This window comes from Mytilus californianus, unplaced genomic scaffold (genome assembly GCF_021869535.1).
Source record: "Mytilus californianus isolate M0D057914Y unplaced genomic scaffold, xbMytCali1.0.p SCAF_2, whole genome shotgun sequence".
Taxonomy (NCBI): domain Eukaryota; kingdom Metazoa; phylum Mollusca; class Bivalvia; order Mytilida; family Mytilidae; genus Mytilus; species Mytilus californianus.
Genome location: NW_026262668.1, coordinates 113068731 through 113095181, shown reverse-complemented (window position 1 = coordinate 113095181; position 26451 = coordinate 113068731). Strand labels below are relative to the sequence as shown.

Sequence of the window (26451 nt, the reverse complement as noted above, 5' to 3'; positions counted from 1 at the left end):
ATTTAGCTTCACTTACTTCTGACAATTTCTTTTTCTTTCAAGTTCGTTATACTAAGATTTCGGAATCCTGGTAATAGTTAAAGACACTCGACAAAATTTTAAAACATGTAGGTGACTACTTACAAAAGCGTAATATTCTAAATCACGTTTGTTAGTATAAGCAAATGCACGCTGTAATAACTTTCGTTTATGATAGGGTTTCTTCAGAATTACATTTTTTCATATGCTTTATAGTACCGGTATTGAAATACATTATTATGTGTCATCAGGTTTATTTTATTTGCCTCAATGCATAATACCATTTTAACTGCATCATTTCATATCATCAAAACAACCAATCCAAATACATTTGAGATCAAAAGCCCGGAAAGCAACGGGCATAGCTAAAATAAAAAATGACTGAAACAGAAAAGTCAAAACCGTATATCGTAAACCTTGCCGTAGGGAGATGTAGTGTATAAATAACTATAGTATTTGCATTGGCATATTGCAAATTTTTAAGACGAAATGAATTATTTTTCAAGCCCTTCTAAGAATAAGAACAGCAGGAAATCTGCCTTCGTTTGCACTTATAGACCCACAGTCAGGTAGACAACTCTCTGGGATATTCCCAAGTGGAAGTTCACCTATGCAAGGTAAAAGTAGTAGGATGTATACTGCATTGTTCCCAGGTGGAAGTTCACCTAGTAAGATGTATACTGCATTGTTCCCAGGTGGAAGTTGACATATTCACAGTAATAGTTAGATTTATACTGCAATATTCCCACGTGGAAGTTCACCCTTGGCTAGGTTAATAGTCCGATGTATATTGCAATATTCCCAAGTAGAAGTTCATCTCTGCAAATTAAATAGTTAGATTTATACTGCAATTTCCAATGATTAACCTTGTGGTTATTTGTTAGGTTTCTTGACAAATGCAGTACATTGGAATATGATATTTTGTTTACTAAACAAGGATTGCCTTTAATGATGTGGCAAAACATAGGAAATGTCTATTGATGAACATTTAAATTACTTTCATATTTGATATGGCTATGGCTGACGTCTGGTGATTTTAATGTTCAAAGCAGACAACTCTAGAACCAATCTTTTGATTATGTTACTTTTTTTGTTTATAGTGAAGTGATTAATTGCAATACGAGCAATTTAATCTAAATTCATCAGATTCAAATTAATGATACAAAACTTTCCACATATATAGGAGTTTTTTTTCTAAAATTAAATCTGACATAGATCACGGGGATAGATCTGAAATAATTCGATACCGCCTTCTTTCTTAACTATGGTTATACATGTAGGAAAGAGCTGGATCAACATAACATTTCCTAAATTAATCGTACAGAAATCCTAAGCGTCACCTTTAAGCTCACATGTAGTGAAGGGATAATAGAGTGTCTAATAAACAAAATGTGTCCGATAATCCGCCTTCTAAGCAACAAGTCCGTATTGGCCTAATATAGAACACGAAGGTAAAATGTAATAGTCTTATATCTTGAAAACTATAAAAGAAAATCTAACAGATGCAAACTGTTCTAAATGTCATGATCTACCAACTTTCTACTCTACCAAATAATCTGATGACTACTTACAGTAGTTTCGTACGCTATCAAAGTTTTTTTTTTTGTCTTTTATAATAAAAACTATAATAGATAGCTGGACACTGTAAACAACAACAAAAATAAGCATAAAAGATCTCGAGGAATGCCAATGTGAACTAATCCATCGGTTAACTGCTTATTGTAGTATTGCATTTACGCGACAATGGTCAAACAATTTCCACGTTATTTGTCTATTATAAAGATAAAATGAATCTATAAACCGTAAACATGATTTATAAAAATGGCCATATGGAACAATCTATTGAATCTTTATAGGAGACATTGACATTAAATTCTTCTTAACAGTTTAAGCATTAAACAATTTGATCTAGGGAACAAAAGAGAAGAAGAAGGACACATTTATAAGTGTGCAAAAAGATGCAATTTATATGGCCTAACTTTCATAAGAGAATAAAATCATATAAACCATGCATTGATACTGATGTAAAAATTCCTAATTAGAATAGAAACTATTGTAAATCCGTGTATAAAGGAGGAAACTTGTGTTTTGAGTGTCCCTGCTCCGTTTTACCACCTTTTTTTTAACAGGTTTCACTGTATTTTATTTACGTTAGACGCTTTTTAACCGTCTATCCAATGAACAATAACTTGAATGTTTTCCTATCATTCATTATTTTTCAGCCGCAGGAACCCTTTGGAGACCAGATGTAAGAATGCCAGGTATGATGACTCCACCAGGAGGCGCTTTTCCTTCTCAAAGATTTCCAGGAATGTTTCCTCCTGGATTTGTTGCAGGTACAATTTCCTTTAAATGAATATCAAATAATTCATTTATTTCCTCATTATTTCTTTTTCTGTAATAAAACTATAGCGAAGAGCATTATATTTCAATAATACCCCAACACCCTTTTATCAATGTTGTGTTACAGATATTTACAGAATTCCACCCCTCAGCCGCTTGAATTTTCGTAAAGTCTATTTCTGATCAAGAAATTACATGTGAACGCAAGTTTGACTCAATTTTAACCATACAGCACGTATACTATAAATGCAATTCAAAAATGATAATGTTTGACAAATTCTTAAGGTTTCGCGTACTATTTCAATTTAGGCGTCTATAAAAAAACCCGACTCGAAATGAAAGCTCTGAAATTTTAGGATAGATCACTGATCGCACATACAAACCATCAACAGAAACGAGTATTTAGATCTTTTTCAGTTCATAAACGTCTATAATAATTTGATGCATAAAATTTTACCAGAAGCGAGAAGTTGTAAGATATTTAGATTTTCGATCTTTCCTGAATGGAAATTAGTGTAGATTTGTAAACTTCTTCTAATGATGGAAGATTTGTTTTGGTATGAACAATATGAAGAAAACACATTTAATAATCTGAATGGGAAATTTTATTTGAAAGAAATATAACATAGAAATTAGTAAGAAGATGGGAAATCCATGCGTCAAATGCCTGTGATCAAAATAATAATTGAGTCATTGTTCAAGTTTTATTTTGAATTGAAAAAAAAACTAGTCTATATCTGGCTCAAAGTTTTCAGTCTGATGTTTTACTATTGAAAAAGTAAATGCTATAAATGTATGTATTCACAGGAAGGGGACCAAACCGAAATATTGCAAGGCAAAATGGTAAGACAATGATCAGCATATTATATCACTACATAGATTCAACGTATATTTCTACATTCAACAATGTCATGTTGAATATTAAAGATCTGGAACGATATTCTATTGAAGGACTGAAATAGAATGGAACACAATGACTATTAAGGAGCTGCGCTAATTAACGAACAATACAGCTACAAAGGCTAAGTTAGATTTGATGATTTAAAAGCACTTCCTTTGATCTATGTGTACAACATTCTTCTTTCGACATGCAGTCGTCGTTTACAAACACACATAGCTGGTGTATATCAATATCTGTTTACATCATGCTTAAAACAGGATCATAATGATGGTTTATTTTATTCTCAATATCATTATAAATACTCAGATATTTATGTTCTAAACTTTGAATTGTACTGCAGTGAATTATTATTTTATATTCTGTTATTGAGATAACAAACCCGATTTACATCAGGGTATATATATCTATGTTGATTTCAGGAGCAGCAACTGGTAGAACAGGTGCATCAAACGCGTTAAATTCTCCAAGATCACAACAAACACTCAACAGACCTACTCCTATTATGAACCCAAGAGGTCAGTTAATATTTCATTAACTTATTCATTCATTTATTGTTTTTTTATCTCTTTATTTCTTATCGCTTATTTCTCTTTTATCAATTCATTATACTTATTAACTCGAGTTAAAGTTAAAGTACAATAATTTGTTCGTCTGTCTGAGCATGTTCAAAATGTTTCGTTCGTAAAAATTGCTTATTCTTATTTTTAGGTCTGTACTCCGTTTGATTTTGTTCTGATTATTTTTTCCGCCTATTTTTCTCTTGCGCTTTATTGTTGTTTTACAAGATGTCGCTTATCATTACATTTGGTATATGATATCAACAAGTTTATACGCTTTTGAAACTGACATCACTTAACTGAACACTTTTCCTTGTAAGAGCTCTCTAAACAATGTTTTTTTTGTGCGCACTACTTTGCAAAATACTACCGTAAAGATACTGAACAAAATCTTTTCACAAATTGCCCGTTACATCCCCAGGATGTCAAGAATAATTTTGATTGAAGCGTCCTTGAAACTTCATATCAGAGTTATTTTTATTTATGTATTCGAAATAAGTGAAATGTAATTGTAACTGGTAAACCATAGGTATAAGACCTAGAATCATTTAACTTGAGGTCCTTGGTCCAGCAAATGACTAAGTCATGTTTTTTTTTTTTTTACTTTCTTTACTTTTGCTAGTTATTGCTACTCTTTGGAAACTATCATTAATTTCCACACACGGTTGTTAGGTAAGACTTGTAAAAACATGTTCGAAAGTTTACGGTGTCATTTAATAGGGATTTTCTCCCCTAGAAAGTAAAAAAATTAGATGTTTGATGATATAAATCATTTACAATACACAAGGAGCTACCCAAAGGTCTTGCCTAATGACCTTCAGATTTAGATCAAGATCACAGGTTAATTTGACGTTCTAGATTTTGACCTTTCTTATAACTCCATATTAAGTCATGATAAAACCATAGAGTCTTTTGCATTATTTAGGAAGATGTATGACCTTGAAAATGTCATTCGGAATTGACCTTATCTAAGCCAGAAAAGGCAACTTTTTGGCAAAACTTGAATGTAAAAGCCTAAAGAACCACATATTTTTGGAATGAGTGTCAAGATACCTATCAAATTAAATCGGAAGTGACATTTTTCAAATCGGATGTAACAATTTTTTAAGTATACACAATACCATCAAGCAAGATGATGATTATCTCCTTTATATCAAACAAATGTATAGATACACCATATTTTGGAATCAGCGTAAAGTAAGTTACTACTAGTATATGACACCGGAAATTATATTTTAAACCTGAAGTTGATGTTTTCCTATCAAATATGTGCATTTGGATTGGAAAGACCTCCGAACAATTTGTTTTTAATTTCTTTTGTTTTCTTTAAACTGTTACTATCAGTTGTGAAAATATTATGTTGTCATCTTTCTTAAAGCAAGTAAATTGTTTATAAATTACTATACATATGCATAACTTGTGTTTTAACAAATTTTGTTCTATTTGTTTATATCAAGATCCACGTCTTGGATTGATGCCAGTTCAAGGTATAACTGATTGTGTTACTTTATTTCTATAGTAGATCATAAGTATTAGTAGATTTGCATGTTACCTATTTCTATTCATTAATTTCACCGCATCATGTTTTATTTTTTTAATATAAAAAGAGGATATGTTGTATAATGCCAAAAAGCCAAAACAAAAACCTAACGGCCTGATTATGCTTAAACAAATACCCCCCCCCGCCCCTCCCAAAATATTAGACAGAAACCAAAAAAAAAAACACATGCATTACAGGCTCCTGAATTTGGACAGGTACATAAAGAATGTCGCGGGGTAAAACAAGTATTTGTGAGCCTTTAACCTTTCCTAACCTGGAACAGTGGGTTTAAATCTGTTTCTTCACCAGTGACAAGCATAATTAGATCTACTGTTGTTTACTAACAAGAGGCATAAATCAATGTATTAGATAAGTACAATTCAACCTTTATGTAATAGGATATTTAAAGGACTTTTACTTAATGCAAGTGCGTTTCGACATCATTTACAGTAATGTTAACGACGTAAGTCAAGAGTAGTGAAAATCAAATCAGCTTCTCTTTTTCATCTTTTAATGAAAGACCAAGTGTTTTCATCTAAAAAGAACAGTTATAAGAAAATGTTAATTTACTTTCCACATTTCTCCTTTCAAAGATTTAATCCAATAAAATTACTAAAGGGCAAATTGATATCTACGTTTGTGGTATCTAAAGGAATAGATTGTTGGTTTCTTTTTATCATTTTGAGTATGTTAAAAGTAACATTACAAAAATAATGAACTCCGAGGAAAATTCTACACGGAAAGTCCCTAAGTAAATGGCAAATTCAAAATCTCAAACACATCAAACGAAGGGATAACAACTGTCATATTCCTGACTTGGTACAGGCATTTTCTTATGTAGAAAATGGTGGATTAAACCTAGTTTTATAGCTAGCTAAACCTCTCACTTGTATGACAGTCGCATAAAATTCCATTATATTGACAACGATGTCTGAACAAAACAAACATCTTTAAGCAGTTATACTTATAAAATACCGTTGCAATTAACACACGCGAAGACATAGTTTGTTGGTACAGAAAATGCTCAATTATATGTCATATATACATAACATATAAATTAAGGCGACATTAGTTTACCGATGTTCAAATCTCATAAATCGATTAGGAACTCACAAATCAATGTAACAAAAAAGAAACTGAGGCAATCGCATGAACTTCATCAGGAGCAAGACCCGACTGGTCGACAGAGTAAGCGTCTCCTGCTATGCATGCATCATCCACCGTGCGAATTTACTCTCAGTTAACATGTCACAATCGATACAGATCAGACGAGTATAGTCGTCTATTCAGTAATTTTACCGATTGTGACATGTTAACTGAGAGTAAATTACTGGTATCTAAAGATCGAAGACGGTGAAAACACGTCGCTAGTGAGTTGAGACACCGACATATCGTATCACTCAACCAATTCGTGATATAACATACAGAGAAAAAAAGGAGATGTGGTATGATTGCCAATAGACAATTATCAACTAGAGAGCAAAGGTTGAGAAAGTAAATAACTATAGGTCAACAATGAACAAAACCAATACGTTAAGAAAGTTACAAAAGACCACGGCCTGACAAAATATGAAACAAATGAAAGGATATAATCAACGGCCTGATTAATGCATAAAAAAACAATAGACGAAAACACAAATAGAGAAACAGCTACCAACGACAACCACTGAATTTCAAGCTCCTGACTTGGGACAGACATATTAAGAACGAGGCGGGGTAAACATGTTTGTCAGCACTCAACCATTTACTAACCTGGAATAGTATCAACTTTACTGGAACAATAATTCCACCAAATCTATTTTCTGTTAATACATGATGGATATTGTGAATTTACAGACTTTATTTTATCGCAAATAATTGTATACTCAATTAAGCTGATGAAACATGTTTAATTTCTTAATACTTATATGTTTTCTACGGATTTGGATTGAACAATATGTATTTATGTATTTGGAAAATGTAATTTTGAAAGCATATGGAGAGATATTCACCCAAGCAAATGTTATAGGAAGTAATTTAGATATGTTGTAACTGCTGACAAACCTGTTTTAAGTAAAATACTTTGAGGATGTCACAAAAATGGTTAATTTTCATAAAAAATCTGACAATTCTCTATAGCTCTATCACAACTTTATCTTCTAACAATAACCACCAGTAAACGTAGGTGTGTTGTTGTTACTTTTTTGTTCTTGCAATTAAATATATGTTTAAACTTACTAATTCTTGTATATATTCTTTTTAATGATATAGCTAACTTAATGACGTTTGGTAGTAGACAAAGACCTTTCCCAACACCAAATTCCGGTAAGCTACCATGTTTAAAATGACAAGCACCATTTTGAAATGATAAATATTTATGCTAAAATTGTTTTGAAATGAGAAAATGGTAAAAGAAATATACTAAAAAAATCAGATTAAATTTTATTTGATTAATTATCATAATAACATAATTTATCGAAAAAAAAATATTATTGGTAATTGTACAGATAAAGAGGATTTTGGATAGTCGACAATCTAAGTTAATGAGAAATGAAAAACGACATTTACTCGAAGCTTACTGGTTTATAATAGTAATTTAATTTTTTGTCAGCTGCCAACCAAATAGCAATGAACAGACAAAACAGAATTAACAACAATGCAATGAATGCTGCTCAAACAAATAGGATCAACCCTAACTTTCCACCAGTAAACTCAGCTTTCCCTGGTGCAGTTGGCAGTAGAACTATGCCTCCCAATTTCGGAGCATTCCCAGGCCGTGGTGGAAGAGCTATGCCTTCCAGTGTTGGATCGTTTCCGGGAAATGGTGGGGGAGCAGTGCCTTCTAACGTCAGAGCCTTTCCAGGAGGACAAACAAACGCTGCCATGAGTGCAAATCAGATTATACCTTCAAATGTAGATCAGTTTCCAGGAACAGATGGATCTTCTGTAACGAATGAACTTCCTGGCGAAATTAGTGCCTTCCCAGGTATTACACATACCTTATGTCAAAATAATGGCTTGACATTATGAGAATGAAATGAATGAATCATATTTATTTTCCTTGATACTATTAACATATTAATAGAAAATGCTTTTTTTCACAATTTGAAAGAAAATTTAAAACAATTATAAACTTGTTTGTCAACATAATTGCTTGACATTATGAGAATGAAATGAATGAATCATATTCATTTTTCTTGATACTATTAACATATTGATAGAAAATGCTTTTTTTCACAATTTGAAAGAAAATTTAAAACAATTATAACTTTGTATGTCAAAATAATGGCTTGATATTATGAGAATGAAATGAATGAATCATATTCATTTTCCTTGATACTATTAACATATTAATAGAAAATGCTTTTTTTTCACAATTTGAAAGAAAATTTAAAACAACTATAAACTTGTAAAGCAATCATATGAAACATAATATTATGTTTGCATCCATCTTTTCCCACTGTTAATAAATGTTATCCTGTCATAAGCTAGTAAAAATAAGATAGTCAAACCATAGTAATGAAATACGGTCGAAAAACATATTCTATTTATTTCAGATCAAACATAAAAGAAAAACTATTACTGGCTTTTGAAGATTGTAAAAAAGATGTTTTGAATACAAATGATATTGCGTTATATAGCTTTGAATCAAGCTTAAGTCGATTAAATCAAAATTATTAAAATGACGAATTTGATTTCATTCAAGGTGCCGAAAGTCCGTCCGGATCCTCAACAAGTGCGGCAACAGAATTTATTGGAGATATACCGGCCTTTCCAGGTATCTTAAGAGAAGACCTAATATTTGTTTTAATAAAAAAATCATTTTATTCTTTATGTACAAAATAAACTAACTTTATAATTTCATTTTTATATTATTTTTGCTCTAACCTTTCCATTGTAAGCAAATTAAAACACTATTATTTTAAGCAAAATCATTAACTGCCATAAATATTTTGAAAAGTTTATAAAATTCAGAAAATGAGATTATTTGATAATCTTTTTTTCTTTTCTTTTGTGGTTGCTTATAGATTGTAGGAATCTTCAACGTCAATCTTCTAAAATAATGTCCATATACAGTTTTTAGATAGCAACATACAGGTCATCATACATGTTTTATCAAAGTTTAAAGTAGATCGAAAATGTGTTCTGATCCTACCCTGATCTTTTAATATGAAATTTGTTAGATTGCTTGTCAAATACAGATATTAATATACCCTTATAAAGAAATTTCATTAATATAATCAAATTTAAAGAATTTTTAATTAAAATTGGTTCCAGATAAAATATACATTTATATAATGCTATTATACTATGGACTTGCCTTTAGGCTTTTGTGACCCTCACTTTTTTATTTAATGAATTTAATAAAAAATTAGATTTTAAATTTTTTTAAATTGATTTTTCTCTAATCTTTCATTGTGTATTTTTAATCGTTCGTTTGAAATAATAGAAGTTTGTCTAATCTAAACCCTAAAACAATTTATACGGTAAATGTTATTGTATTTTTATAAAAAAGACACGACATAAACACAAAATATAAGAAATTAAAAATATCTATATGCTGAAAATTTTAGTAATAGTATACTTTTGATGTAACCAGTCGTCTTACCAAACATACTTATGTTTTTCTATTTTGAACATTGCAGGAGCTGATCCAGCAGCCTCGAGTAGGACATCCGACCTCCCCGTCTTTCCAGGTAGGAATGGTGTAAATTCAAACACAGTTACTATAATCGTTGAAAACCCTATCACATCTGCTTTTGTGCCCCCACCTGTCGTACCACATGTTTCTTTGAGTACTTCAGGCAATAATACTTCAATTTTATCCAGAGATCTAACTTCTTCGGTGACGGGTGTCTCGCCTTCTTCAAACTTCACTGTATCTTCTGATACAAGGATAACTGAAGAAGCCTTTTCGGAGAATTCACGTTCATCCTTGGCAAGCAATGTTGATTCGTCTACCTCTTTTCAAGATCCGAATTTCCAACCTGCCGGCGTGAATGCTATTACAAGGCCTAATTCTGCAAAACTTGGTTCGTCGTTTCAAACGGCTGGTTTACGTGATTCCATTGAGACAGGAACGTCATCTCTGTCTATAGAGGCAATTGGTAATTCAATAAATGATGTTTCTCTTTCATTTTCTGATGGTGATATCTCGTCTTCTACAAGAATAGAGAAGGCACCAATACTTTCCCATCAATCTCGTACGGAGACTGAAACATTTAAGTCTAATTCATTATTAAAAGATGTCCCAACGACTTCGTTTGTAGAGGGGTTTTCAACCGTTTTGATTGAGGAAAATGCATTGCCATCCTTCAACACTCATAACGCAACATCAATGTCATCATCGAATGCAAATTTGGTAATATCCACTATTAAAGATGAAAAGTCTCTTAGCAATCAGGGTACCACATTCACCAACAATTCTCGTTCGTCTTTTGATGGCTCATCACACAGAGGACAATTGGGTTTGGTAATATCAGATGCACATGTCAACTCTTCATTTTCGTCAATGCAACCAAACGAGTCATTGATTGCTTTAGAAGAAACTACGAATGCATCTTTTGAAGGAAGTAATGATTTTCAAAAACCAGTTTCTGTAAATGAGGTAAATGAAACATTTTCATCTTCTTTGAAAGGTGGTTTATTGTCAACTAATACAAAAGAAGGTAATTCACAAGTTTCATCGGCGGTTGAAGATGTATTACTAGATTCAAATAGAACCTCTGTATTTTCTGATACAATATCTGAGTCTACATTTTTCTCACACATTTCTCCAATTATTTCCGGTGAATCAGTTTTGACATTAAATGTAACAAATAAATCAGTTCAAGACGGAAGTACTATTATGTCGTCCTCAATGAAAGACGTTGACTTATCGGAATCTGCTAAGACTTCGCCGAAAATCAGACAATTGGGCACAAGAGATGTCGGTTTGCCTTCTGGAACTAGAATGGTTACCTTTGAATCGATTAGTAATGATATATCAGAGACAGCTGAAACGGATTTCCAACAGAATTCCTCAACTCTCAAACAACAAGAACAAATTCCACCTAACGTAATAAACTCTTCAACCATTTTTAATATAGACTTTGATAAAACAAATGACACAATGAATGATATGTCTTCCCTTGATTCTAAGTTAGTCGTAGTAAATTCCGTTTCCACGGGCACTATTACTAAGAAGACAGATAATTCTATGTCTGCTGTAGTTGTTGATCTTGTGCCATCATCGAAATTGGAAAAAGAAAAGACTCCCGTCTTAGTTGTTTCTCCTGAATTTTCTTTTCCTGTTGTTGAAACTGCAAAAGCCAAGCATGGCAGTCCTATAAACGTTCCTGAACCACCTTCTTCTGATATTCTTTCTTTTGACAGACCTTCAACAGTGCATTCTAATACGCATGATGTGCCTTCAAATACTCTCTTAACTGGTTCAACTGTGGCTACGAACTCATTGGTGGATTCTTCTGTTTCAAGCATGCCTAACATTTTGTCAATGGACACATTAGATGCTACAAATACAATATCAGATTCATCTATTTCAGCCATCCAAGGTGACGCCAATGCTGATTCAACGATGGCAGTAGAAAGTTCATCTGCTGGTTTTACTGGAAGCACGAAAATATCAGAAATAACTGTATTTCCAGGTACTCTAAATAACTCTTTTTTGCCAGCTTCTAGTGTTTCTGCAGTAGATACACCATTTGATATATTTCCAGGTGAATTAGTTGCTGATTCAACAAGCACCAAAACATCAAATGAAACACTTTCAACGAACTCTTCAGTAATTTCAGAAATGGATGCTTCATTGTTAGGCTTTTCCGAAAACATGTCAATGGACAATGGTAGTTTTTTTAATGGTGACGCATTCAATATTGACTCAACTGTAAGTGTTTTCCCAGGAAATGCATTTGATTCACAAGGTACGCCCGGTTCATTTAGTTCATCTATTGCAAACGACATCAATGCAATTACATCAGTCACTAAAAGTTCTACTGCTTCTTCAAACAGTGCCATTACTGACAGTACCTCATTTACACAAGACGGTTCCGGTAGTGATCTACCTGTTTTGTCTGTGATTCCACCTGTTACAGATGTATCACAGTTTGGAACTATCGACACTTTGTCGACACAAAAGTTGCCTACAACTGAAAGTCAAGTTGTTTCAGTCATAGCTGTTGAAACTCCAGTGCGATCTTCATTTTCTGATTCAAATAGTTTGAATGTACAGTCTCTAAGAGAGGAAACAGTCCCAGCGGAGACCAGAATAACAAATATTAAATTTTCAGATATAACAGATATCGACCCAATGACATTTGATCCAACATTTCCATCATTCTCAGAAAGTGGAACAGACTTGACATCCTTTGCTGAAAGTGGAACAGACTTGACATCCTTTGCTGAAAGTGGAACAGACTTGACATCCTTTGCTGAAAGTGGAACAGACTTGACATCCTTTGCTGAAAGTGGAACAGACTTGACATCCTTTGCTGAAAGTAGAACAGTAAATCAAATAATACCAAATGAATCATCGCTGTCTGCACGAGTAACCAATGCTGTTTCTTCAATTAGTTCATCAGTAAATGGTAAATAAAAAAGCATCCGTAGCGGATTGGTGAAAGATAAAATTTGTAATAATGTGAAATATTCGTGGTAGGTGGAGGTTTTAATCATGTGACAAAACATTAACCTCTCCTTTTTTGAACAATAACATGCATTTTATTTCCTCACTTTATTACTAATCAATGTGTTTCATGATATATTTTTAGTTTGTGTATATAAAATGTTCTTACTAATAAATATTCTGGAAGTTGTGTTTGTTTTAAATTACCACTAATTATACTAACGTAAAGGAATTTAAAGACATTTTATTTAAAATTTTCCTTTACGTTTGAATAGCGATATAGTATCTGTACATATTATTTAGGATTAACTTCTTTTCCTTTTCAGCATGAGTAAAATGTATTGGTGAAAGACTAACATCGAAGTATAATTCCAAAAAGTAACAGATCTAGCGTATTTCACATTTACTGCATAAACATTATATTTATCATTATCTTTGTAATTTTATGATTTTCAGATCATTTTTTTCCTTTACAGTAATTTTAGATGTTTTTGAATGCATAATGAATATGAAAATAACACTTTAAAGACAGTTCATTCCAAAGTGTCCTTATCGTTTGATTAGCATTATAGTTTTTGTGTATGCATAAGTTTGCATATAATACCAACGCAAAATAACATGAAATCATGTAACATTCCAATTGTGAGAATATCATCCATAACATTACATAAATCGCTAAGGAGTTACATTTAATTTAAGTCCCCATGTACATTAAACATATTTCTATTTATTTATATATGATTTTTAATGAATACCTAACAATATGAACTGCACCAATCCTTCAATATGATATATTAACGTGACAGATTTGGTGTGTCTTTTAACATCCACAATCATCTTAATAATGATTTGTTCGCATTTTTATTTTGAAATGCACCCGCCGTATCAATATATAAGAGCATGTGTGGGGAAACATCAATAAGACAAAAACTACAAAACACAACAAAAAAATCTCATATTTATTTTTAACAATTTAGCTATAAATGTATTTTAATTAATTTGCCTCAGGGTAACTGAATAATAAGGTTACTAAAAGTGACAAAAATAACAAAAATGCACTAAAACACCAATTTTTTGGCCAAAAGGAGTGTTCCCCCTCCCTCTAAAAGGGGAATCCTGGAATTTTCTTTGAAATCAAGAAAACACTATACAGAAAACTTTAGATCAAGCACCTCAAACCCTGTAAAAACTGTAGTTGAACTTTTAAACGGTTATCAGTTGTTGATCTAATATTGGAAACCTCGTAGAAATTCATTTATAAAACTTAAGAGTATGCTATTATTTTTCAATCGATATTTTTTTTCATTTCCAATTCGTCTCAATATGCATATAATCATCAATCAAAATTTGAACAATATTGCAGCAGGAAATATTCGTTCAGTCACTTCAGAAGCCATATCTCCAGTTTTATTTTCGTTAACAGTGAATGGTACGGTATACTGAGTCATAGAATGCTTGTAGATTCTAGTTTTAGTTTTAGCTGTGCAATCATTGCAATCCGTATATGAACTTCCTTACACTCTATGTTGTTGGCGTTTCTATTGTTTTGACCGTTGGTAGAAGGTACATGCATGATTCATAATCCCATTTTGTCATATGTTTTACATGTATCAGTCAATATCAAACAAAGGGTTATTTAATATTTACCAAATATGAATAACGCCTATATATGTTTAACATCTTTTGAGCTTTTTAGAGATATTTGAATAAATTATTATAAAAAAGTATTACAAAAATACCGAGCTGCAGTTAATTCAAAAAGGGGAACTCCATAAAAACTGACAAAATCAAACGTTATCAACCAACGGAACGAGTGGAAAATAACTATCATGTTCCTGACTTGGTAGACATTTCCCGAAGAAAGTGGTATGTCAAACCTGCTTTAATATCTAAGGTATAGAGTATAAGGAAGTATTTATACGTATGAAATGTGTGCACATAAGATAGATTCATTTTGTATTTACTAGCGGTAGTTGTTTCCATTTGGTGTTTTAGTAGATAGCAAAATCATAATTATAACCTATGTAATATGTGTTGATGTTTGATGATAGCACGAAGTTGCATAATATTTCGATTCGTAGTCCCTCTTTTGCTGGTAAATGTACCGTCCAGAAACAGAGATAGAAACATCCGACTTTTTCCCATTCAATTGTTTGTGTGTGCAATAAGCAAAAGAATTTTAAAAAACCCAATTGAAATGATTTCTGTACTCAAACTGAACATAATAACTTTTACTGTCTGTTGTTACATGTGTATTTTACTAACGTAGATTAGTGCCAAATATAGTATATTTTTTATTTCATGTGTTATTTCAGGAAATAATTATCAATTAAATATAACATGGTAACAATGCAGCAAGATGTTCTGTCCTATACCTTTACTATAGTTAAAATGCACGAGCTGTAATTCTTTATACATTTTTTAATGTGTTTTGATGTTATTTTCATAATCATGATTAGAAGTTCCAAAAATGGATGAATCATTGAAATTTTGTGTTATTTTATGTGATTTAAGGAGAGGAACCCGGATTAGCACCAGGTGAAATACCCCCTCCACCTCCAGTATTTCCCGCTAAAGATATAAACAATATTCCAGCATCTGCTGATGCAGAACTGTTTCCACCGTTTGACCTTGAAACAGGATCGTCTTTTTCTGAAGGTATTCCACCCGTTCCCGCTGCTGACATGATGGGATCCAGTCAAAATTCCAGGAGAGTGAATTCCGGATCAACAGTAGAAGTTACAGTGGTTGAACCTAGTTCAACAACTACAGAAATTAAACCAGGTAGGATACATCGCCATAATGTCTCAGTAAAATAAATACTACGTCGTCATTCCTTTGAAAAAAAATAGACAGTATGTAGTCTAATACATGAAGTATAAAGATATAATACCACAGTCAATATATCAACTTGACTTGATTATTACCTTCATTTGTTAGTGTAGATGAAAAAAAAAATCATCCAAAATTCCCAGCAATTAATTTAGTAAGGTTGATGAACATTTCACTTACATAATGCTTATCAATGAAACCACTAAGTTATTATTTTGAAGACAATTCATCCGTTTTAAAGCGGTAAGAATCTGTTTCGTAATTAAAAACAAAACTGAAATATCTTTTATTTTTCTGTTTCAGCTGTTTCCTCATTTCCAGGTAAAACCTTTTAACTATAATTCCACAATACACAGTCTCCAAAAGTTTTAGAAATGAATTATGGTATATGTGAATATACTTGTATGCCTTAATTCCGAATTCTGTCCAATTTCGATATCATTGAAGTAATCTACCAACAACTTTTCACATGTTATATGCCCTTAAATGGGAAAATAAATAAGTTTTGAAACCGATTGCCAAATTGGCTAGCTCATAGCATCGACGTAGCTTTAGTTCCTTGTTTCTGTTATCTTTGAATCAAAGTGCAGCGTTTAATTTTAAGCACCCCCAGCTACTTTTGTATCGGCGTCTCTTTTTTCTTTTAAATTTGTATCATTTGTTCATATCAATTTTACTTGCAAAACGCGTATGTGTCTCCCATGAAGTACCATCGGCGTCTATTCAATCCCTATTTGTAGAAGTGATTTTAGCAGATGATTGTGATTGAACGCTGTCATTATGATATTCTCATATTTTCAACAGTGTATTCACTATTTATTCAAAAACCCGCAATGTGTATTTGTTTATAAAAACAAATATACTTGATATTTCAATTGTAGGTTTAAATTCAGCTGATGTTGCACCACCAAAAACAGGTATGTACCAGTAAATTTTATAAATATGAAAGTATTTAATCATTTACTTAGCTTAACAAATCCTGTTCACCATTCTATTTCCAAATGAGAGCATAATAATAAATATATTCTTTTAACAGTCACTTTAATCCTATAACATATCCATTTTATTCATTTTACATGCAAACATATGCAATCAAACGAACAACTCATCTGATAAATGCACGGTTTATGATTGCTTTGCGTTGCCTTTATACTTAATACAGCGTAAGATGTTTTAATCAACTTGTTGAATACTTGTATCATTCCAGTTATTAGGGGAGTGGGTACAGATTCAGGAATAGTAGCTTGAGAACTTGCGTATGCGTAGTAGCCTCATTCTTAATCATCCCTGAAAGGTGGGGATATAAATTCTTACGTTCCTGGTCCTTTCTACTCGAAGCAGAAATGTGGCTAGGATCCCGGCCTATATCATTTTTGTACATGTTTAATTCAATTCAAACTTTATTGTCTTATAAATAGTCCTTTTATGATTTGGGACTGCTTATCCCATTGTTTCCTGTTTTAGTTGATGATTATTATCGCAGAAATAAAATTGAGTAAATATTAAAAACCTAACTCAGAATTGCCATTAGATAAGCTTCAAAGAAATGTTTGTTTTGGGTTGTTGCCTGCTTTTAAACTGCATATGACATTTTCCAAATTGAGCACTTTAAAGAATATATTTTTGTTCTAAAAGAATACAAAGCATAGAAGCTCTCCTGATTCTCGCAACTAGCACGATGATGATTGTTTTGTGTAATATGTGTTTTTTTTAAATTCTGAAGTCTTTCTATATGTACGAAAAAACGTCGTTGTCTTAAATATACTGTACCAACTCCCCTTAATCCGACACTATAAATGTTAAAACATGTTTTTGCTGGCTAGCATTAGCTTTAATTTCTAACATTGTTATCATCAACCTTCCTTTATCATCTGTAGAAAATATTACATTGTTTTCAAACGCATGAGGTGTATAAGAAGACGTTTTATAATCATATACATATATTTATATATTCTGTAATAATATGTTTCCACATGGGTATAAAATGCCATAAGACGCGCTCCTAATGTATATGGTAAATATATCCGTTTCACTAATGTTGCACTGGTTGCATTGCTTCTGCACAATATTGCTTTACAGGAATATATCAGCGCGGGAATGGACTTGTCATGGCAGTCCTTGATCTTACTAATGCTGACAAAAATAATCTTGGTGAAATGATGCAAATTCTCCAAAATCTTATTGATGAGCGAAATAGTAAGTCAGTCTTCAATATTTAAAAACGTTGCAGAAAACGGAGTTTTTTCCTCATAAGTCATCAGTTTTCGTGGTGTAATTTTGACTTTCCTTTTGACCAGCCCACTCTGCACTGTATCAATTATTTTCCGAAATCTCAGCAAATGTATGCATGCTATTGTTTGTTTATTAAAAGGGGCATTAGCTGTCAAATTCACATATTTGATTTTTAACATACTAAAACTTATATCCAAATTCTAAAATAAAACAATGTACGATGCATGGACTCGATAATATGTATCAGCATTTCGTGTGTATTTAGAAGGTCACACGAATACGGATTCAATGTTTCTTAGATTATTTTGACAAAATTGAAACAAAACTGGCGGCTAAAAGCGAAGTATTATTTTACTATTTCACTTTCATTAATGATTGAACAAAAAAAAATTGTTTTAATTTTTTTTTTTCATATATCGTAGCTAATACCCCTTCAAGGGGTGGATCATGAATGTGAGAATTTTTGCAAATCAACCAATTTTAACATTATATGTGAAATAGTATTTGATATGATACTAACAATAATAGCTATTAGTAATAACCATTTTCCTGCTTATTTTTTATGCCCAAAAATGATAATTTCCATTGATGAATGAAATCTTTCTCGTCAAAGAATTTTTTCCACAGCAGTCTTTATCAACTTGTTTAATTTTGAATCACGAAAATCCCATTAATAAGTAAGGTGACATATATTTTTTACAATGTGTTTTAAATTCTGTACATTTGATGAACAAATTTAGCTTCTTTTCTTTTGTTTGTATTTTGAATAACCTATTATGGTGGAATGAATAGTCAATCGAACACAGTAATAAGTTGAATGTGAACGTGCAAATGTTGGTCCTTTTATCTCTTTCTTTCTTGGAAACTTGAGGGTTATATGCAAAGTCTTTTGGTTTACTCCAAAATATCTGAAATGACTATCCAAAGGAACTTGAGGACAAATATTCCATCTAAGTAAGAGAAAAAATAAATTAATTTAGGTTCATACCTCCCTAATATTACAATAAAACTACAAGAGAGGCGAAAGATACCAAAGGGACATTCAAACTCATTAGTCGAAAATAAACTGACAATGCCATGGCTAAAAAAGACAAAGACAAACAGACAAACAATACTACACAAAACACAACATAGAAAACTAAAGACTGAGCAACACGAACTCCACCAAAAACTGGGGGTGATCTCAGGTGCTCCAGAAGGGTTAGCAGATCATGCTCCACATGTGGCACCCGTCGTGTTGCTCAAGTTAGTACAAACCCGGTAATAAGTCTAATTCGGTAGGTCACATTCGGGAGAAGGGGGACGGGATTGTGGTAACGACATTAGAAACATATCGGCTATCATCTGTGAAACGGATATTCCAAAACGGTCAACCAACTCGTGACGGCGTCCGTAAAACTTACGAAGGGATGATTTCAACCTCACCACTTGAAACGATTGGTTTAATAGCTTCCTTTTGAGCAACAACCCTCTATTAAGGAAATCATGATAGGAAATACAGGCCCTGTATCAACTGGGAGATATATACTCCGTATGCAGGCGCTGCTGGAATGTTGCTACATAGAAATGGAAAGTTCACAATTGGGAAACTGACATCATCTCTATTGTCGTAAAGTTTTGTTTTCAACCGACCCTTATTGTCAATTTCTAGATGTAAGTCATGATATGAGGCAGACTTAACTGTATATGTTGTATCCTTTATCTCAAGTTCGATGGGATAGATGCGTTCATCATAGTCACCAAATTTTGAACTATTTAGTGAGCTAAATCTTTACATAATTTGAAAAATACGAAACAAAACAAACAAACAAACACGTGCTTTGAAATGAGAAACAATTGTATGTTTGCAACGAGAAGTGACCCTTATACGTATAATGTCTAAATCTTATATCAACTGCGATATTTCTTTTAGTTCATCACATGATAAAATATTTAAATATTAATTCCACTTATTGTATGTATAACTTAGTATTGAAAACGACCGATTACTTTATATGTGACTGCTTCAGCTTTTAAATAACACATATTTTTTTTAAAGAAATTTACTGAAATTAGATTGTATTTTGCAAAATTAAATATGTTTAAATGTTTAATAAGTCACGTTGTATAAAACCTTAATTGATTTTTCAATAGGAAACATGGCAGCTCCAGTAATGACCAAACCTATAGAAGCACCAACATTTTCCGAATTTCCTAATACAAATCTCGAGTCAGGTATGTCCAGCTTTCCTGAAGCAGATACATTTCCTGGAGCAGGTACGTCCGGTTTTCCTGGAGCAGGTACGTCCAGCTTTCCTGGAGCAGGTACGTCCAGTTTTCCTGGAGTCGGTACAGAAGTAACATCAAGTTTCCCTGGAATGGGAAATGATGTTGGATCTCAAAAGGCGAGTCTCTCAATGTCTGGATCAGAAGTGCAGTCTGTTGCATCCAGTTTTCCTGGAACCGACGTTAGGTCTGAAGTGACCAGTTCTCCGGGATCACATTTTATATCTGCAGCGACTGGTGATCAAACAACTGAAACTTCATCTGGAATGGCTGTATTTCCAGGAACTGGATCTAGTATGTCTAGTTTCCCAGGAAAGGGCACTGAAATGTCTTCAACAGTTTTTAGATCCAAAGGATTAACAGCAGAAGCAACATCCGGGGTAGAGGGTTTTGTAGGATCAGGATCTCCAGTATCCGGTGTTCGAGGGACAGATATGTCATCCAGTATTGGTGGGGTGCCAAGTAAGTCATGAAGGTATGCTTGCTTTTATTACTAGCTTTGCTTCTGCAAATACACCAGATACATGTATAATCTTTCAAACACATATTTTCTTACATATAATAAAGATAGAGCGGAAAAGTCGCTTCCCAAGTACTTCAGACATATTGAATTTTCAATATAGAACTTTTCCGGTAGTCATTTTCACAACAACAAAAAATGTACATAAACAATAGTCTAAGCTTGTTGAATTAACCGTGATTAACCAGTCATATTATTCATGTTATTAAGTGTAAAAATTGCCATAGAGCATTTCTTACATTTCTTGTTAAGTTTATTTTTTGTATTTGTTAAAATGTAATTCAGATAACGTCTCTTTTACAATATACAAGAACGGATATGGTGTGTCAATTCATGACACGAAATCCCTACCCGCACTTCAAAAAAAGAACAGAATTATCATTGCTGTACTTCATCTTTAAGTAACAGACAGATTTTCAACGAGGAGTGAAACTTCACACTTCACTGAAAGTTCAAAACGGAGTCTATCATTGGTTTGAGTGAAGTTATAAAGTTAATATTGATATGAAAATGACAATAAAGGAACCAATTGCTCTCCAAACACTAGCTCTAAGTGTATTACTTTTGGAAATCCGGAAATAAAAACTTTTTTACCATTAATTCACTTGTCGAATTTCAGTTTTGAAATGACGTTAAGAAATCATCATTTTCATTTTGATGCTTAATATACAGCAAGAATTATTACATATAAGTTCATGACGATATCATGAAAATAAACCTTGGTATGTATTTAACTGACAATCTGATATGGATTTTAAAACACACGTAGCAGACAAGGTAACAGTAGAAGAAGATATTTTTCTTTGTGTCATGCTGTGTGTGTGTGTTTTTTTTGTTTTTGTATTTTTTTTTTTTTTTTGTCTAATGGGTTTTATTGTTCATTTGGTATCCACCCCTTTTTCACTTCTCCAGAAAACATAATTCCTTTGTATGTAATAAACCAAAGTTAAAAAGTCTATTGGAAGAATTGTCACTTCACCCAAACATGTTATTCGCAATGAATTACTCATAACCAACCAAAGTTATATTTATTAGACAGCAAGAAAGCTTTTATGTTACTTTTAATGCATTTAAAAAAAATGAGATTGCTTGCATATCAGGTATAAAAGAATGTATTGCGTTTAGCCACGTTATGTTTATACCCTTCGAGCGAACAAGGTCAATAAAATTTTTTTTATAAGGTCACTACATCTTATCTGTTTACTCCTGTACCTACCAGTGTATTTCAGTGAATCTTTCGGGAAACTTTCATTGACTGGCGGTATTAGTTTAATTCTTAATTCATCTTTTGAGATTTTGATGTTTCTGTTGCTTTTAACATACTTTCATGTTGGTCAAGTACCTTGTATCAACATTTAGATAATATCATTGAATTTCACCTATTTTATTTCTTCCATCACAATGATCAATTTTGATTGACTTTCAGATCTCTTGCGTTGTAAATGATACTAGTACTCAATTGTATTGTATCCTTAATGTTGAATGTATTCAAATCTGATGAATGCTTTATAGTGGCAGTTATTTCTACATCTTCTATTGTATGAAATGGAGAGCATGGTCATTGCTCATTGCAAAAGGTTCATCTTAAACAGTTATAAATATTGAATTTTAATAGTTAAAAAAAATTGAAACGGTATTTCAAATAACATTCAACCTGGAATAAACGTTTTGTGCCTTCCGGACAAACTTTAGCGTACAAAAAAAAAAATAAAGAGTACTTATGATATAAATAAGAAGATGTTGTATGAGTGACAATGAGACAACTATCCATCCAAATCACAAGGTATAAAAAGTTAACAATAATAGGTCAAAGTACGGCCTTCAACACGGAGCCTTGGCTCACACCGAACAGCAAGCTATAAAGGGTCCCAAAATGATAGTGTAAAACAATTCAATAAGGAAAATCAACGGTCTAATCTATATAAAAAAAAACGAGAAACGAGAAACACATATGAACCATACCAACAAACGACAACAACGGAATAAGATTTTGTATACTCCTTTCGTATCTTTAGCCTCTCTTGTTAATTCGCCATATAATAAGAACAGACTTATATGTGTGAGCATGTTTCTTATTCTAGAATTGAGAGTTGATGATAGGTAAACAGGAATAATCGCCTTTAATCCTAGTTTTGAGATTTCCATTGGACATTCAAACAACAGTATTGTATACTCAAACTATAAAAAATTATGGCTTTTGTTAATCTATTTCGACTGCAAATTTTGACATATTAATTTTAATATTAATATAATTAAACATACAACTTTTATGGTAACAGACTCTATATCCATTTAGTTTTCTTCATCTATTCTTGCTGCTTTGATAAAATCAAATTTTAACTACTTTAATGAACGAGTTTAAGTCCACTTAAAAGAAGTGCATACACATGTTTTGGTTGGTCACTTGCATCATCATGTGTTTTTATTCTTTGTTTTTGGTAATTGAAATCGTGTCTCATTTTGATTGCACTGTGATTTTTAAATCCATGCACGCTGATACAATAACCTAAGTTACATTTTTTCAACACAGTCATTGTTATTCATTTCTTTATCTTGTTATATGAAATGCATTTATGCACACGAATTGAATGCTTTAATGCAGGCGCTTTCCTGCTGCTTAATTATATCCATTCATACTCCCAATTTTAAAATAACTGTGGAACATAAGAATTAATAACTTAAACTTGAACACCTTGCTTGAAGAAGGGCTTTTTGACATCCAGATGATAATTTATTTTCTATAAAAAATATGATTAAAGATTAATTTTACTCTTTGTTTGATTTGGAAGTACTTTATATGTTTATGCTTCTATCGGTCAGTTTAATGACATCTTCTATTCAGTTAAAATGACAAATCAATATGACATTTTGTAATACTGATAAGCTGAACAATTCTTTTATAATTGATCGGTGATCAGACATACTCATTATCGTTTAATTGTACTTTTTTATTATGTTATATTTTAACATTGCAGTTGAACTATGGGAACGATAGGTCTTTGAATGACTAGGTAAGTAGTGTATAAATGGAATAATTGTTATATCATTTACTCAAATTGCACCCGATGCATACTTCACCAAAGGTTTTTATGCACATGAAATATATATCTTCCAATTCATACAATATTGAAGGGCTTGCTTTTTCTGTTATAAACAGTAAAATATACATTTCTACCATTTTACTCTACTTTGAATACATTTAAACCACGAAAAAGTACAAAACATTCCAACGAACTGTACAAATAAACAAAATATAAAAGCAACAAAACGTACAGTAATCAAGTCTTGTAATAATTTTTTTTACATAAAAGATTTTTGTGTAAACATTGCGTTACTGTTTACCCAATTTGCTTTGCACAGATTTTTTGTAAAACACATTAAATGAAACTGTAAATAAAACATGGTAATTCGAACACTAAATGTGCATTTTATATCTTTTTGTGGCTAATCAGCTAAAAAGGCGTTCATGTAATATAAATAATGTACAATGCTTATCTAGAATCACGTCAAGATTTTGTCCTATAAAAACGATATATGCTTGCTCATAGGACAATAAGTCTGTTAATGAAAGCGGTTTAAAACTGTATGTATCAATCTCACTTCGATTAAAATGTATGTATGTTTGAATTGTTTAGTCAATTGTGTTGTATGTCTGTGATATATGTTTACACAGTTTTGGCTGCTGGATCCCAAATATTGTCACATTAAAAAAATGAAAACACGCTATCAATTTCATGCGTCCGAAGCGCTTTTCTGGATTAACCTTCATCAGGAACGCTCAAAGCCGAATATTTGAAAGCTAAGGATGTATAAGTACCAAAAACGTTGAAGAGCTATAAACCAAAAAGGACATTAAAAATAGCCAAATCCATCTAAGGCCTAATTGCCTGAGGGAGTTGGAACCTTAGTTTTTATATAATTTCATAATTTATAAACGAGCAATTTTAGATAGTTTGTCAGAAATCATGTCAGTACCAAAGTACTGACTACTGAGCTGATGATACCCTCGGGGACTGATAGTCCACCAGCAGGAGTATCGACTCAGTGCTGTAAAAAATGAAAAAAACGCTATCAATTTCATGCGTCCGATGCACTTTTCGGAATTTATCTTCATCAGGAACGCTCAAAGCCGAATATTTGAAAGCCAAGGATGTATAAGGACCGAAAACGTTGAAGTGCTATAAACCAAAAATGACCTAAAAAATAGCCAAATCCATCTAAGGCCAACTTTGCCTGAGGGAGTTGGAACCTTAGTTTCTGTATAATTTCATAATTTATAAATGAGCAATTTTAGATAATTTGTCAGAAACCATGTCAGTACCGAAGTAACTAACCTACTATGTCTGTATTTTGGTATTTGTACCAAGTCATGAATAAGTCAGCAACCCTTTTTTTGATCATAACAAAACTTTAAAAACAGAAATTATAACTACATTTATGCATTATTTGAAAAACAGATGTTTTCCTTATTTTTTGTGGGTTTGATTAATGGTTCTTACTTAAAATCATTTTTATACAAATTCTTTAGAAGCGGCAAAACACAATTATAAGGATTATTACCAAACACTAAAGACAGCAAAAATATTACAAATGGTTTTTTTTAACACAAACCTCCTTTTAAATAGTTACTAAATAGTTAAGAGGCGAATATCTTTCAGAAAATGGGGTGGAGCTTCAGCAATGGAATAACATCAAAAGGAACATATTGTACCATAGATACGCTCCGCCTATTCCCTCTTACATTCTACTTGTGTTTCATATGTAGTTATCAAAGTATGGTACAACATTAAATTGCAGATAATGGACCATGGTTTTCTCTCACAACACTTTTAAAGAAATTATTTCATTAAAACATCAAAAGAAAAAATGCAATTTATATCACAAATACATGTTAAGCCCTGAAAAAAAAACCCGCACTAATGGCGTAATTAAAGCACAGAGATTCACAGAATGATTTAAAACTATTAGAACCAAGCGTATTTGAGAAACGTGCACTGATATACGGATTATGACATTTTTACATGGTATTTAATCTATTGTAGTTATAGAAGATACAAGGGATATTGACTACTATACTTACAGAATTCTGTCTCCTTTTTATATCAACAGAACTAATGTGTGTTGGTAAAAAGACATTAAACATATATGAAATACATATGAAAAAGCTACAAAAGTATATATCTCAATAAATTAGATACACAGTGATTGATGGTTTGTTTTAAAAAGAACCAAACACAATGTACATTTCAATAAGATGATAAAAGTTAAAAAAAAATATAATTACTAGTAGTATAATTAATATAATTAATTTTTTGTATATATTCATGTGTTGCAATTGCTGACTGGTCTTACCGACTTGAGTGTCACAGTAAATACATCGTGGTAATGTGCTTATTTTATAAACTATAATTTTTATATGCATCTTAATAGAAATTGTCATCAGCACCAATGGCTGGAGTCATTAACATATGTAGGAAGTTTTGTTTATTATGCATACTTTTTCTGAAGAGTCACATTTTAACGTGATATATTTCATATGTCACGCTGTTGGTTACATTGTTAATCGTTAATGTATATTTGTAAAATAAAATATTTTTTTGGAAAACACGGTTGATTTATGTCAAAATTTGGTAGTGTTAT

General features: G+C 32.0%; 1 protein-coding gene across 8 annotated transcripts in view; it reads left to right on the top strand.

Annotated features, from left to right (window-relative positions):
• LOC127730757 (mucin-19-like) overlaps positions 1-26416 on the top strand; it is a 41044-nt gene extending 14628 nt beyond the window's left edge. For 3 of the 8 annotated variants that reach the window (XM_052239299.1, XM_052239301.1, XM_052239303.1), the window contains 15 exons: positions 2241-2354; positions 3169-3204; positions 3682-3777; positions 5277-5306; positions 7610-7663; positions 7950-8324; positions 9045-9116; positions 9985-10035; positions 14326-14391; positions 15477-15746; positions 16098-16115; positions 16676-16711; positions 20160-20753; positions 23787-23822; positions 25854-26416. In XM_052239299.1, the coding sequence (XP_052095259.1) occupies positions 2241-2354; positions 3169-3204; positions 3682-3777; positions 5277-5306; positions 7610-7663; positions 7950-8324; positions 9045-9116; positions 9985-10035; positions 14326-14391; positions 15477-15746; positions 16098-16115; positions 16676-16711; positions 20160-20753; positions 23787-23806 (1832 nt within the window). In that variant the 3' untranslated portion in view covers positions 23807-23822; positions 25854-26416. Of the gene's footprint in view, positions 1-2240; positions 2355-3168; positions 3205-3681; positions 3778-5276; positions 5307-7609; positions 7664-7949; positions 8325-9044; positions 9117-9984; positions 10036-10694; positions 12925-14325; positions 14392-15476; positions 15747-16097; positions 16116-16675; positions 16712-20159; positions 20767-23786; positions 23823-25853 lie in introns of those variants that run through there. The other 5 variants (XM_052239300.1, XM_052239302.1, XM_052239296.1 and 2 more) reach the window with 5 other exon arrangements.
• Positions 26417-26451: the final 35 nt, after the last annotated feature.